This window comes from Chiloscyllium plagiosum, unplaced genomic scaffold (genome assembly GCF_037043375.1).
Source record: "Chiloscyllium plagiosum isolate Xiang-an unplaced genomic scaffold, Cpla_swu_hap1 HiC_scaffold_11, whole genome shotgun sequence".
Lineage (NCBI taxonomy): Eukaryota > Metazoa > Chordata > Chondrichthyes > Orectolobiformes > Hemiscylliidae > Chiloscyllium > Chiloscyllium plagiosum.
Genome location: NW_028270149.1, coordinates 67,728,259 through 67,741,695, shown reverse-complemented (window position 1 = coordinate 67,741,695; position 13,437 = coordinate 67,728,259). Strand labels below are relative to the sequence as shown.

The 13,437-nt window shown below is 40.1% G+C and overlaps 2 protein-coding genes across 6 annotated transcripts in view; both read right to left on the bottom strand.

The window, feature by feature from the left end:
* The window catches only part of diaph2 (diaphanous-related formin 2), a 753,551-nt gene that overhangs the window by 525,164 nt on the left and 214,950 nt on the right, over window positions 1-13,437 (bottom strand). The gene's annotated exons all lie outside the window — the stretch shown is intronic.
* On the bottom strand, window positions 614-12,943 carry LOC148148819 (uncharacterized). The gene is made up of 3 exons (XM_087992294.1): window positions 12,844-12,943; window positions 8,353-9,035; window positions 614-739 (listed from the first exon to the last, which is right to left on the bottom strand). Exons 1-3 carry the CDS (start codon window positions 12,941-12,943, stop codon window positions 614-616), a joined length of 909 nt encoding a protein of 302 aa, XP_087848420.1.

Sequence of the window (13,437 nt, the reverse complement as noted above, 5' to 3'; positions counted from 1 at the left end):
CAGCCCAACCTCCGTCCACCAATCTCTCCTCGTCTCCATCCATTGAACTTTCCAAAATGATGGCTCATTACCCATGTGCACTCCATAACCCGTGCGCATGACACTTTCCCTTCGGATCGAATGGTCGTCATGTGGCGATGGAAGTGGTGACCATTTGGAGTCACCGCTGCGCGGCTGGGTCAGTCAGTCAGTCCAGAGATTGGCCAACCTTGATCAATCCACACTCACCACATACTCTCCAGATAAGGACCAGGAAACTGGATAAAATCACTCACAACAACAATCTTGTTTCCTTTACATCTTTCCCGATCTGCTTACATATCTGTTCCTCTATTTCCTGCTGTCTAATTTGAGGACAATAGGATAACCTCAGCATAGTGACTGTACCTTTGTTATTCCCGAGTTCTACCCAATGGCCTCGTTGAATGAATGCTCCCAGATGTGCTCTCTTAGTGCAGCTGCAGGAATTGTACTAATCCAATTGTTACTTGCTCACCTACTACCATTCACAAGATAATGTGGCTAGATACAGAGACATACAGCACAGAAGATGTCTTTCAGCCCATCAAGTCTGAGCTGACTTTTCAACATCAATCCCAATTCATCTGACCAATCAATTCTTGGATTGCTTAACTCTGTAACATACTGCTTTCTTTGTCTGGACATACTTAGGGATGATAACGGAGGAGTTTAGGACACGAGCTGGAATGAGTGATTCAGTGAGGTTGACTTTGTCAGACTGTTAATAAAATGAAAAACAGTATAGTCAATTTCTGATTAATCCCTTTGAAATGTGGAAATGGAACAATTTTCACCTGTCCTTGAACAGGTCTTACTCAGCAAGTCGTAAATAAGAATTTTGGAAGCGTTCTGTTAAATAGTAAGATGGACATTAACAAGATGGTTTTATGCCCAAGTGGAAAAACGTTCCATTTGTTTCATACAAATTATACCATTAGATTGCTGCCATGTTAACATGCCAGCGTGTTCATTTGAACACTATCATTAGTTCATTACCTTTGTCATTCAGAGCTTGTGAACTGAGTCCAAAACCTTAAAACGATAGATTCCTTACACACACTTGATAATAAACACTGCCATCTACTGCACCGCATAGTAGAACCAGGATATGAAAGGAAGATCGAACATGAAATAAAAGTGTAATATCATTGCTCAAGTAAATTCCAACGCACAATCACTTGACCATACCATTCTGAGCCAGAAAGTTCTAGCGATCACTTAAGACTTTTTTCCATCAATATGAATTGCCTAACAAAAAACATTTGCAATTCATATATTCTATAAGTCATTTAATAGATGCATTTACTAAAAATCTCCAATGTGAGCCTTTATGAAAACAAAAGGAAGTTGCAGACATAAAGCATTTTTTACTTAAAAACAGACTGGGTAGATATTAAGAAATCTTTTAACTTCACTCCATTACTTTAGCAGAAGATTGGAGGTAATGCTCAAGAAATGGACTAATCATTGTTTCTAATGTTTGAACTAGAATGCCCCTCATTTTCCATTCAAGTTATGGTGGGAGGTCAGAACTCCTGGAGGTATTTCTGATAAACACTTCTCAGGAGTTTGACTATTTATATCACTCAAGATCTTTGAAGTTATGTTTTTGTCAACATCACAAGTCAGGTTTTCATTAAATATAACTTGAACACTATAAAGCGAAAGAACATGGGTAGATCCTAATCAAGAGGTTTTAATGACATTAATGTAAACTGCTAAATACTAAACAGACAATTAATTAATTTCATTTCAGGTTAATGAGTGTTCGTAAAAAAAAACAATTGTTCATAATCACATCCTCTATTAGTTTTGATATCAGAAAGTGGCTAATCATCCAAAGTTGAAATATATCAAAATGAAATGAAACATCACCCCACATTTGTAGAAGTTGCATTTCTTTCCCTTTAGCTTACAGTCATGCTTGCTGAGTTTCCAGAAATTGTTCAGCACCTGATGTGAGTGGCTAATCCATACTCAGTCTGAGCAGTGTTGCCCAATAGAAATTGCTGATTTGCAATTATTACCGTGGTAATATTGCTTTTGTTCTATGCATTAATATTAGCAGAAAACAGATTACAAGCACAATATGAATGAAGTTACATCACATATACATTTACTTAGCCTTTACCACCATTTACTAAACAAGGAGGAAAATTAACGTAAAAGACTTAGACACACTATCTTTAATATTGTTACCAAAACAATTCGGGTCATAGCATCACAGATGTACAGCATGGAAGCAGACCCTTCAGTCCAACCCATCCATGCCGACCAGATATCCTAACCTAATTTAGTCACATTTGACAGCACTTGGCCCATATCCCTCAAAACTTGTCCTACTCATAGATCCACCCAAATGCCTTTTAAATGTTGTAATTGAACCAGCCACCATCACTTCCTCTGGCAGCTCATTCCATACACGCACCACTCTACACGTGAAAATGTTTCCGCATAGGTCCTTTTTAAATCTTTCACCTCTCACCCTAAACCGATACCCTCTAATTCTGGACTCCCCCACCCAAGGCAAAATATCTTGTCTATTTACCCTATCCATACCCCTCATGATTTTATAAACCTCTGTAAGGTCAACCCTCTGCCTCCTGTGCTCCAGGGAAATCAGCCCCAGCCTGTTCAGTCTCTCGCTGTAGCTCAAATTCTCCAACACTAGCAACGTCCTTGTAAATCTTTCCTGAACCCTTTCAAGTTTCATAACACTGTTCTGATAGGAGAGAAACCAAAATTGCACTCAATATTCCAAAAGTGCCCTCACCAATGTCCTGTACAGCCGCAACATAACCTCCTATCTCTTATACTCAATGCTCTGACCAAAAAAGGAAAGAATACTAAATGTTTCACTATGTTATCTACCTGCGACGCCACTTTCAAGGAACTATGAACCTGCACTCCAAGGTCTCTTTGTTCAGCAACACTCCCCAGGATCTTACCATTAAGTGCATAAGTCCTGTTCAGATATGTTTCTCCAAAATGCAGCAACTCACATTTATCTACATTAAGGTCTATCTGCCACTCCTCAGCCCACTGGCCCATCTGACCACGATCCTGTTGTATTCTGAGGTAACCATCTTCGCTGTCAAGAAGACTTGCATCTTTGGTGTCATCTGTAAACTTACTAACAAGACATCCAATGTTCACATCCAAATCATTTATAGAAATGACAAAAAGCAGTGGACACAGCACCAATACTTATGGCACACTACTGGTCACAGGCATCCGGTCTGAAAAACAACCCTCCACCACCACCCTGTCTTCTATCTTCAAGGCAGTTTTGTATCCAACTGGCTAGTTCTCCCTGTATTCCATGAGATCTAACCTTGCTAACTAATCTACCATGAGGAACCTTGTTTAATACCTTACTGAAGTCCATATACATCATGCTCACCGTTCTGCCCTCATCAATCATCGTTGTTACTTCTTCAAAAAACTCAACCAAGTTCCCGAGACACTATTTCCCACACACAAAGCCATATTGACTATCCCTAATCAGTCATTGCCTTTCCAAATGCATGTACTCAAACTACTGGACCTGTGCCTCACAACACACTTCACATTCAACAATCAAATACATGAACAAATCAACGGCACACCCATGAGCTCACCCATCTCTGGACTCATAGTAGAAGTGGTAATGCAAAGATTAGAACAAACAGTCTTACCGCAAATTCAACCCAAACTCTGGGTCAGATATGTGGATGACACTTTTGCAATCATTAAAAACACAAAGAGAGAATACACACCGGATCATCAACGCCACACTCACAGGAATCCAATTCACTAGAGAGGAAGAAAAGGACAACCAACTCCCATTCCTAGACGTGAGGGTACAGAGAACATCTAACGGAGAATTCACCACAAAGGTATACAGGAAATCCACAAACACAGACCAAGTCCTAAACTACGAAAGCAACCACCCCAACACAACCCCAAGTTGCATCAAGACACTGTTCAAAAGGGCCACAACACACTGCAGTACACCAGAACTGCAAAAACAGGAAGAAGAACACCTATACAATGTATTCGCCAAAAACGGATACCCCCGCAATTTCATCAACAGATGCCTAAGGGAAAGACAACGGAATGAGGACATGCCGCAACCCAAAGGCCTAGCAACACTACCATACATCAAGAGCATTTCCGAACTGACAGCCAGACCACTGCGACCACTCGGACTCATAACAGCACACAAACCAACAGCCACTCTCAGACAACAACTCACCAGAACGAAGGACCCAGCATGAGCAAAACCAATGTAGTGTACAAAATCCCATGCAAGGACTGCACAAAACACTACATAGGACAAACATGAAGACAGCTAACGATCGGCATCCATGAACACCAACTAGCCACGAAACGACACGACCAGCTATCCTTAGTAGCCACACATGCAGATGACAAGCAACATGAGTTCGACTGGGACAACACTACTATTATAGGACAAGCCAGACAGAGAACAGCCAGGGAATTCCTAGAGGCATGGCAGTCATCCACAGATTCAATCAATAAGCACATCGATCTGGACCCAATATACTGACCACTGCAACTGACAGCTGGAACTGACAACCGGAAGTGACAGATTCAAACCACTACAAATGCTGGAGGAAAGATCACAGAAGCACTTCACAGGAGGCTCCCTAGCACTGAGGATGTCACCAAGACAGGGGATGAAACGTCTGCAACACAAATTCCCAGCTCGGCGAACAGAACCACAACAACTAGCATCCGAGCTACAAATCTTCTCACAAACTTTGACCTCATTTAGTATCTCCCCCACCTCCCGTGGTTCCATGCATAGACTGCCTTGCTGATCTTTGATGCGCCGTATTGTCTCCCTAGTTATCCTTTTGTCCTTCAGGTATTTATAAAATCCCTTTGGATTATTCTTAACCCTATTTGCCAAAGCCATCTCAGGTTCCCTTTCTGCCCTCCTGATTTCCCTCAAATATAATCCTACTGCCTTGAAACTCTTCAAAGGATTCACTCGATCTCTCCTGTCTACATCTGACATACGTTTCCTTCTTTTTAACCAAAACCTCAGTTTCTCTAGTCATCCAGCATTTCCTACACCGATCAGCCTTGCCTTTCACCCAAATAGGAACATAATGTCTCTGACTCTCGTTACCCCATTTTTGAAGGTTTCCCATTTTCCAGCCTTCCCTTTACCTGAGAACATCTGCCCCCAATCAACTTTTGCCGAATACTGTCAAAAATCAGCCTTCCTTCAATTTAGAACTTCAACTTTTAGATCTGATTTATCCTTTCCATCATTATTTTAAAACTAATAGAATTATGGTTGCTGGCCCCAAAATGCTCCCCTTCTGACATCTCGGTCACCTACCCTGCTTTATTTCCCAAGAGTAGGTCAAAATTTGCACCTTCTCCAATAAGTACATCCATGAACTGAATCAAAGTTTTCTTGTACACACTTAACAAATTCCTCTCCGTCTAAACTCTTAACCCTATGGCAGTCCCAGTCTACATTCGGAAAGTTAAATTCCCTACCATTACCATTCTATTATTCTTACAGATAACTGAGATCTTACAATTTTGTTTCTCATTTCCTGCTGACTACAGTGGGGGGGATCTATAATACAATCTCAATAAGATGATACAATTGTTGTACATAAGCATATAGCATGTGACCACAGAATGATGAAATTACATGCCCACCAACTGTATCTAATTAACTAATCATCAATTCTAAATCAATTATTAGCAACTAGAATGCAAGTAGTCACATGGAATCATAGAATAGAATTATAGAAGGTTTAAAACATAAGGTTGCTATTTGCCCTATTGTCTCCAATCTAATTTGCTCTAAGAGCTATTCGGCAAGTCCCACTCCTGCAGGTTTTTTATGCCATGCCAAATTTCTCTTCAGATTATTATCTAATTTCACTTTTTAAAGATATATTTGTATTTGTATCCAACACACTATCAAGCAAGATTATAATTCAGATCCTAACCACTTGTGTGAAGATGTTTCTCCATATGGGGTGGCACGGTGGCTCAGTGGTTAGCACTGCTCCTTCACAGCACTCTTGTTAAACTCCAGCCTCAGGCAACTGTCTGTGCAGAGTTTACACATTCTCCCATTATCTCCAAGGGTTTCCTCTCGGTACTCTGGTTTCCTCCTACAGTCCAAAGATGTGCAGGTTGGGTGGATTGGCCATGTTAAATAACCCATACTATCCAGGGATGAGCAGACTGGTGGATTAACCATGGGAAGTGTAAGGTAATCGGGATAGGGTAGTGTGGGGTGGGTCTGGATGGGATGCTCTTCACAGGGTCAGTGTGGATTCGATAGACAGAATGGCCTGCTTCCACACTGCAGGGATTCTATGAAAAGCTGTGGAATAAGGGGTGGGAAACTATCTGAACTGCTCATGTGATGAGTTACCTTTAACCAAGTGTACTAAATGGTCTCATTTTCTGCTGCACTACTTAGGAACATAAAAACAGGAGTAAGTCATTCAGTCTCTCTAGCCTCTACCACCATCCACTGTAATTATGGCTGCTCTGTGGCCTCGTTGAGAGAATCCCTACAGTACAAAAAGAGTCTGCACTGACCCTGGACATTACAGGGCAATTTTCAGCCTGACCAATCTATTTCACCTGCACATTTTTGGACTGTGGGAGGAAACCAGAGCACCCAGAGGAAACCCACACAGACACAGGGAGAAAGTGCAAACACCATATAGACAATCGCCGCGGGTGGAATTGAGCCTGGTTTATTGGCACTTTGAGGCAGCAGTGCTAACCATTGAGCCACCATGCCGTCGAATTCCAAGTTCCTGGCTTTGGCCCATATCTCTTGATACATTTGCTTAAAAAATAAAATGTTATCAATTTCAGATTTAAAGTTAACTACTGGCCTCGTATCAGCTAATGTTTGTGGAAGAGAGCTCTAAACTTCAAGTTTATCACAAATCAAAATCTTATTTCTGCAGTTTAGTCAACAGAAAAATAATCTAACTTTGAATTTCTGTCTTGATTTACACTCAACTATCATTTGAGATTTAATTACTCTATTTCTTTGCTGAACTTCCACCCATTTAAAACAACAGTTTTTCCAATGCATTGCTTTATCAATGTTAAATGCTCAACTCGCTCCAAAACCTCCACCCCTCACAGAGATTGTCTGTTGGCTCTCTTTTCTTTCTTAAGTAACAGGTAACCTGATTAAGGAGCAGTGCTCCGAAAGCTGGTAATTCCAAATAAACCTGTTGGATTATAACCTCGTGCTGTGCAATTTTTAACTTTGCCCACCTCAGTCCAACACTGGCGCCGCCATATCATAGCAATCAAAAGTAGTCATTAACTGTGTCAACTAAATAGACATCCACAATTTGTTCTAGTTATGGCGTCCGACTCTTCCTCCTTTCAAAACATACAGCCTTTCCAAGTTTCATCATACCACTGCATTGAGAATTTCAATAAAAAGCACATTTCCTTCCACGCTTAAGTTGTTAACTTACACAGTTAAGATTTTCTTTGGTTTCCTTTTGGAAACCCAATATCAGGGTTAAATGAGGTTAGAACCTCAGACAGTATGGTGTAGAGAGACTTAGTAGCATATTTTCCCCAAGTTGGCCAATTAGTGATCAAAGGACAGGTTTGCTATTCAGTTAAGGAGAGCTGGTAGTGTGAGGCTAAAGGATTAATATAATACTCTGCAAAAACTGAGAAACAGCAACCTGCCTTTTCAGGTTTTTCTTAAATAAAAAAAAGTAGCCATATTCTGGTGGAAGAGCCACTCAAGTCAGCCTTGAGTACGAACTCACCACTCTGCCACCAGGATGTTGCTTCCAAACAGCTGGTGAATCAATGGTCAGAGATTGAAAGTCAGCCAATAATAAATGGTTATCTGCCACTTGTGGTCACAAAGCATCATTACCCTCAATGCTGCCTCTGAGACAATGATTTGGGGCAGCAACTTTCTTGCCAGTCTGTGTCAAGAGTCTCGCCCACGATTATCCTGCAAATCAGACATAACATTTTTAGTGTATATACTGTATACACTAAAAATGAAATTGATATCTATGGGGTGTAGGTTTGCTCGCTGAGCTGTAGGTTTGATATCCAAACGGTTCATTACCTGGCTAGGTAACATCAGTGGCGACCTCCAAGTGAAGCAAAGCTGTTGTCTCCTGCTTTCTATTTATATGTTTGTCCTGGATGGGGTTCCTGGGGTTTGTGGTGATTTCATTTTCTGAGGGGTTGATAGATGGTATCTAGATCTATGTGTTTGTTTATGGCGTTGTGGTTGGAGTGCCAGGCCTCTAGGAATTCTCTGGCATGTCTTTGCTTAGCCTGTCCCAGGATAGATGTGTTGTCCCAGTCAAAATGGTAGCTTTTTTCCTCCGTGTGTAGGGCTATGAGGGAAAGAGGGTCATGCCTTTTTGTGGCAAGCTGGTGTTCGTGTTTCCTGGTGGCTAACTTTCTTCCTGCTTGTCCTACGTAATGTTTGTGGCAGTCCTTGCATGGAAGTTTGTAGACGACGTTGGTTTTGTCCATGGGTTGTACTGGATCTTTTAAGTTTGTTAGTTTTTGTTTGAGAGTGTTGGTGAGTTTGTGTGCTACTCGGATTCCAAGGGGCCTTAGTAGTCTGGCTGTCATTTCTGAAACTTCTTTGATGTATGGTAAGGTGGTTAGGGTTTCTGGCTGTGTTTGGTCTGCTTGTCGTGGTTTGTTCTTGAGGAATCTGCGGACTGTATTTTTTGAGTATCCGTTCTTCTTGAATACGTTGTATAGGTGGTTCTCTGTTTTCCGAAGTTCGTCTCTGCTGAAGTGTGAGATGGCTCGTTGTAATAGTGTTCTAATACAGCTTCGTTTGTGTGTGTTGGGATGGATGCTGGTGTAATTAAGTATTTGGTCAGTGTTTGTCGATTTTCTGTATACGCAGGTTTGTAGTTCTCCGTTGTCCGTTCTTTCGACTGTGACATCCAGGAATGAGAGTTTGTTGCCGGTTTCTTCCTCCTTGGTGAACTTTATGCCTGTGAGGGTGTTGTTGATTATGTTAAATGTCTCTTCTATTTGGTTTCATTTTGTGATGTCAAAAGGAGTCATCTACGTAGCGGACCCAGATTTTTGGTTTGATGGTTGGTAGGGCTGGTTGTTCTAGTCTTTGCATTACCGCTTCTGCTACGAATCCTGATAGCGGAGATCCCATGGGTGTGCCGTTGGTTTGTTTGTAGATTATGTTGTTGAAGGTGAAGGGGGTGGTGAGGCACAGGTCCACTAGCTTCATGATGTTTTCGTTGGTAATGTGATTGATGGTGATTGGGGTGTTTGTGATGGTCTCTTCTAGCCAGGTAATGAAACGTCTGGATATCAAACCTACAGCTCAGCGAGCAAACCTCCACCCTAAACCTCAACCTGAGCTACAAACCTTCACAATCCTTGCATTGATATCTATTTCTGAAGGTTTACCTTGCTGTCTTGAGCTTCACCAATATTTATGCACAACTTACATGAGTTAGGCAAATACAATCAATATAATAGCACCGGCAAATGAATTATTTCATTTAAAGTTCAAAACAACAGGATAAATTCAGTGAAAGTATTAGTAAACAACTTCTGTCCACTTTTGATATTTTCTAATCAAGAAAGAATATAACCACTGAATCACCGTATCCCACATATAAAAGATTAGTTATTTTAACTACAATCAAAAAATGTGCTATGCAAAGCTTTTCAAGTTGTGCCAATACAGAACTTGAATTTCAGTGAACAATTCAAGCACATGAACTTAAGCAGGTAATTATAGTAATTTTCTAACATATTTCTATTTGGAAAATAGAGGATTAGCTATAATTTTAATGTAATAAAACTAATTAACATTTTGGCAAATTAAGTTTTTATTCAAATACAAATTGAAAATGTAATCTTACATTAGAAAGTTACTGAACACTGAAAAAGGGCACAAATTCAATGGTCTAATAAGAACCCAATGCTGTTGTTGAGAAAAGCTGCCCCATTTCATCATTATTTATGTAACTGCTGTTTAATTTTGATGTAAATCCAGGCAATTTTAAACAATCTCTTCAAATAGATTTGGATATGCCAGTGTTCGACTGGGATATACAAAGTTAAAAATCACAGAACCCCAAGTTATAGTTCAACAGGTTTATTTGGAAGCACTAGCTTTCGGAGTGCTGCTCCTTCATCAAGGGGTTATGGAGTATAAGATCATAAGACACAGAATTTATAACAAAAGTTTACAGTGTGATGTAACTGAAATTATATATTGAAAAGTACCTGGATTGTTTGTTAAGTCTCTTATCTTTTAGAATGTACATATTGGTTTCAGTTCTTTGATTTGTAAATCGCAGAACTTTTTTTAAAGTTACATTCTCAAGTGAACTTTAACAATTTTTTAACAATCTTCAAATAGATCTATACCAGCTACTTTTATCAATATACATACACTTGTGCTTTTACAGGAAAACCTAAATTTCACACTGTGATAATGCCCCTTTATGGAACAGATTTCTCTGGAATATGACAGCAAATGAAAGGCAGCTTGTGTCTTGTAAATTCCCATATGGTCAAGCTACCTGACTGATAAACAACAGTAAATAATGCATAAAGTAGAATTTAACAATGGGAGTGGGAGTGGAGGAGGAGCTTGCTTGTTTGACTCTGTTTCAGAAAACACAAGCTGCACATGCCAAATTCAGCTGAAATTTTCAGTTCCGACTAAAAGCTCTATAACTGTTGATAACTAAAGACTTCACTCAATGAAATGCACTTCTGGGATAACCAAGTTTAGGGAAAAGTGAGCAGAAGAGGGAGAATTGTATTGAACTAATCCATAAATGTGGTATATTTGGAGCAGATTTGAAGGAGCAACCTTACTAGAATTAATGGAAGGCCCTACGTATCTCAAACCTTATCTAGATCAGTGAAACAGTACTCAGAACAAGTGGTTAATCTTCCAATTTCTGACAACTCTCTCATATGAATTTTTATTTTGGAGATTTAAGACAAATTGGTACAGAAGGAAATCTCACACAAACGTTCAGCTTATAAATTACTTCTAATATCTTCAATAACAGTTTTCTGATTTCCAAGAGAATGTTACTGGCTGAGCCAAGATCATGACATCTATCTATATACATTGCTACAATCTTCATGAGGACCAGTAACTTGCCAAGAGAAAACTGACCACCCAGTAATTAACTTGAAGGACTATGCTACTATGACACAAGATTTTATGTTAAGCAAATTCAAACTTTTCTTGTAAAAATGGAATACACAGTTGACTAAGTTTGGCAAGACTCAATGAGCAGAAATCAAGTCGCATTTCTCTTCCCAATTCCCATTAGGAATTCTCTTATTGGAATACTGTGTGCAATTTTGGTCTCCCTTCCATAGGATGGATGTTGTGAAACTTGAAAGGGTTCAGAAAACATTTACAAGGATGTTGCCAGGGTTGGAGGGTTTGAGTTGCAGGAAGAGGCTGAATAGCCTGGGGCTGTTTTCTAAGGAGCATCAAAGAATGAGGGGTAAACTAAGAGAGGCTTATGAAATCATGAAGGACATGGATAGGGATAAAAGACAAGATAATTTCCCTGGACTCCAGAACTAGAGGGCACGGGTTTCGGGTGAGAGAGGAAAGATTTAAAAGGGACCAAAGGGACAATTTTATCATGCAGAGGGTGGTGCATGTACAGAATGAGCTGCCAGAGGAAGTGGAGGAGGCTGGTACAATTACAACATTTAAAAGGCATCCAGATGGGTATATGAATAGGAAGGGTTTAGATGGATATGGGTCAAATGCTGGCAAATAGGACTAGATTAATTTAGGATATCTGGTCATCATGGACGAGATGGACTGAAGGATCTGTTTCCATGTTGTACATCTCTACGACTCAGAGGTTTTGAAGGTCCATTCTTTTAAACCTGGAAGGAGAAGTCAAAGTGTGCCACATAACTCTGGAATTCACTTTGATTTCTCATCAGTGTTCCAATTTGTGGGGATCCATCCATTATTTGGCCAAGTGGCCCTTCAAAATCTCAAGTGCAGACCTCTCATTCTTAATCTCTCACTGCACTTATGGTCAAAGACTTAAAAATTAGTAACATTCCTGTTCTAATTGGATAAGTGTTTGTGTCTGTCCAAAGCTAGGTCAAAGATTAATTTTTCCCAGACTGTTCCAAAGCGTTTTCAATAAGGGCCAACAATAGATTTCTTCCTGTAGTTCAAAGACAGACAAATCACCCAGCTTCTTTTCCCCTCTCAAATTTTGTCCCAAACTCAGTGGAAACTCCTATTTGTATTTTGTGTGGTGAAGAGTGAAGTCAGTTTATTCTCCATTTAATATGTAAACCTAGCTAACATTGATCATCTTTGCTCCTTCAACTCACAGTGAACAACAAATGACCGAAGACCAAAGTAGTAACTATATGTCTGTTATATTATGGGTTGAAAGAAAAGTCTGCAGCTCGATTCTAAACACTGGTTTCCCTATCATCTTCTCCATTTCACATGAAACACCAGAGCCCTGAGTCAAATTCACAGGGATTACAGAATTGGTAAGGTGCGGAAGGAGGCCATTCAGCCCACTGTCTCTGCACTGGCCCTCGGGACATTTTAACTTGCTGCCAATAGAAATACTAACTAGCTATCTTAGACTTCAACAGGGAAAGGTATTAGCACGATTCTTTAAACATTTTTGTGGACTCCAAGAGGCTTAAGTATTCTTATTTTGGGAACAATAGCTGTGATTGTCCTCAAATGTCATCATTAGTCACTTTCATTCAGCAACACAATGCTTCTCATTGATATGAACTAATTACCATCCAAGAAGATGACAACATCATTAGTAAAGCAGGTGACATTTCGGCCTCGGCGACAAACTAAGGAACTCTGACAGTGATTTCCTTGTGCTGCGATCATTGAACTCCAGAAGAAACACCACAACCACTAACCTCTCTCCTCCCCACCCACTAAATTCTCACTGGCTCTAATTTTGCTCAGTCTCTTTGATACTGAGTCAAAATGCTACCCTGACACTGAGGACAGTCACTCTTAGCTCACCCCTGTCGTTCAGTCATTTTGTCTAAGTTTAGACCATTACTCTGACAACCATGAAATGACCCGAAGTGGAATCCAAACCGCATGTCAATAAGCAGCTTATTCATTTGCTGGTGCTGCTTCATTACACTGTCTACTACCCCTTTTCGCAGTTAACAAAGACAATTGCAGTAGGTGATGCTAAAGACTCAAATTCTATTGAAGATGGACAAGCAGCAAAATTGACTAACTGATATACAGTAAGCATATACATTCTGTGGCACATAACAGAGTTGGTCACTCAATTTTCCAGTTTCTCAATCTAGATTTGAAAACATCAGCTTCTCATTACTGTAACATTCAATAACTGGAAGAAT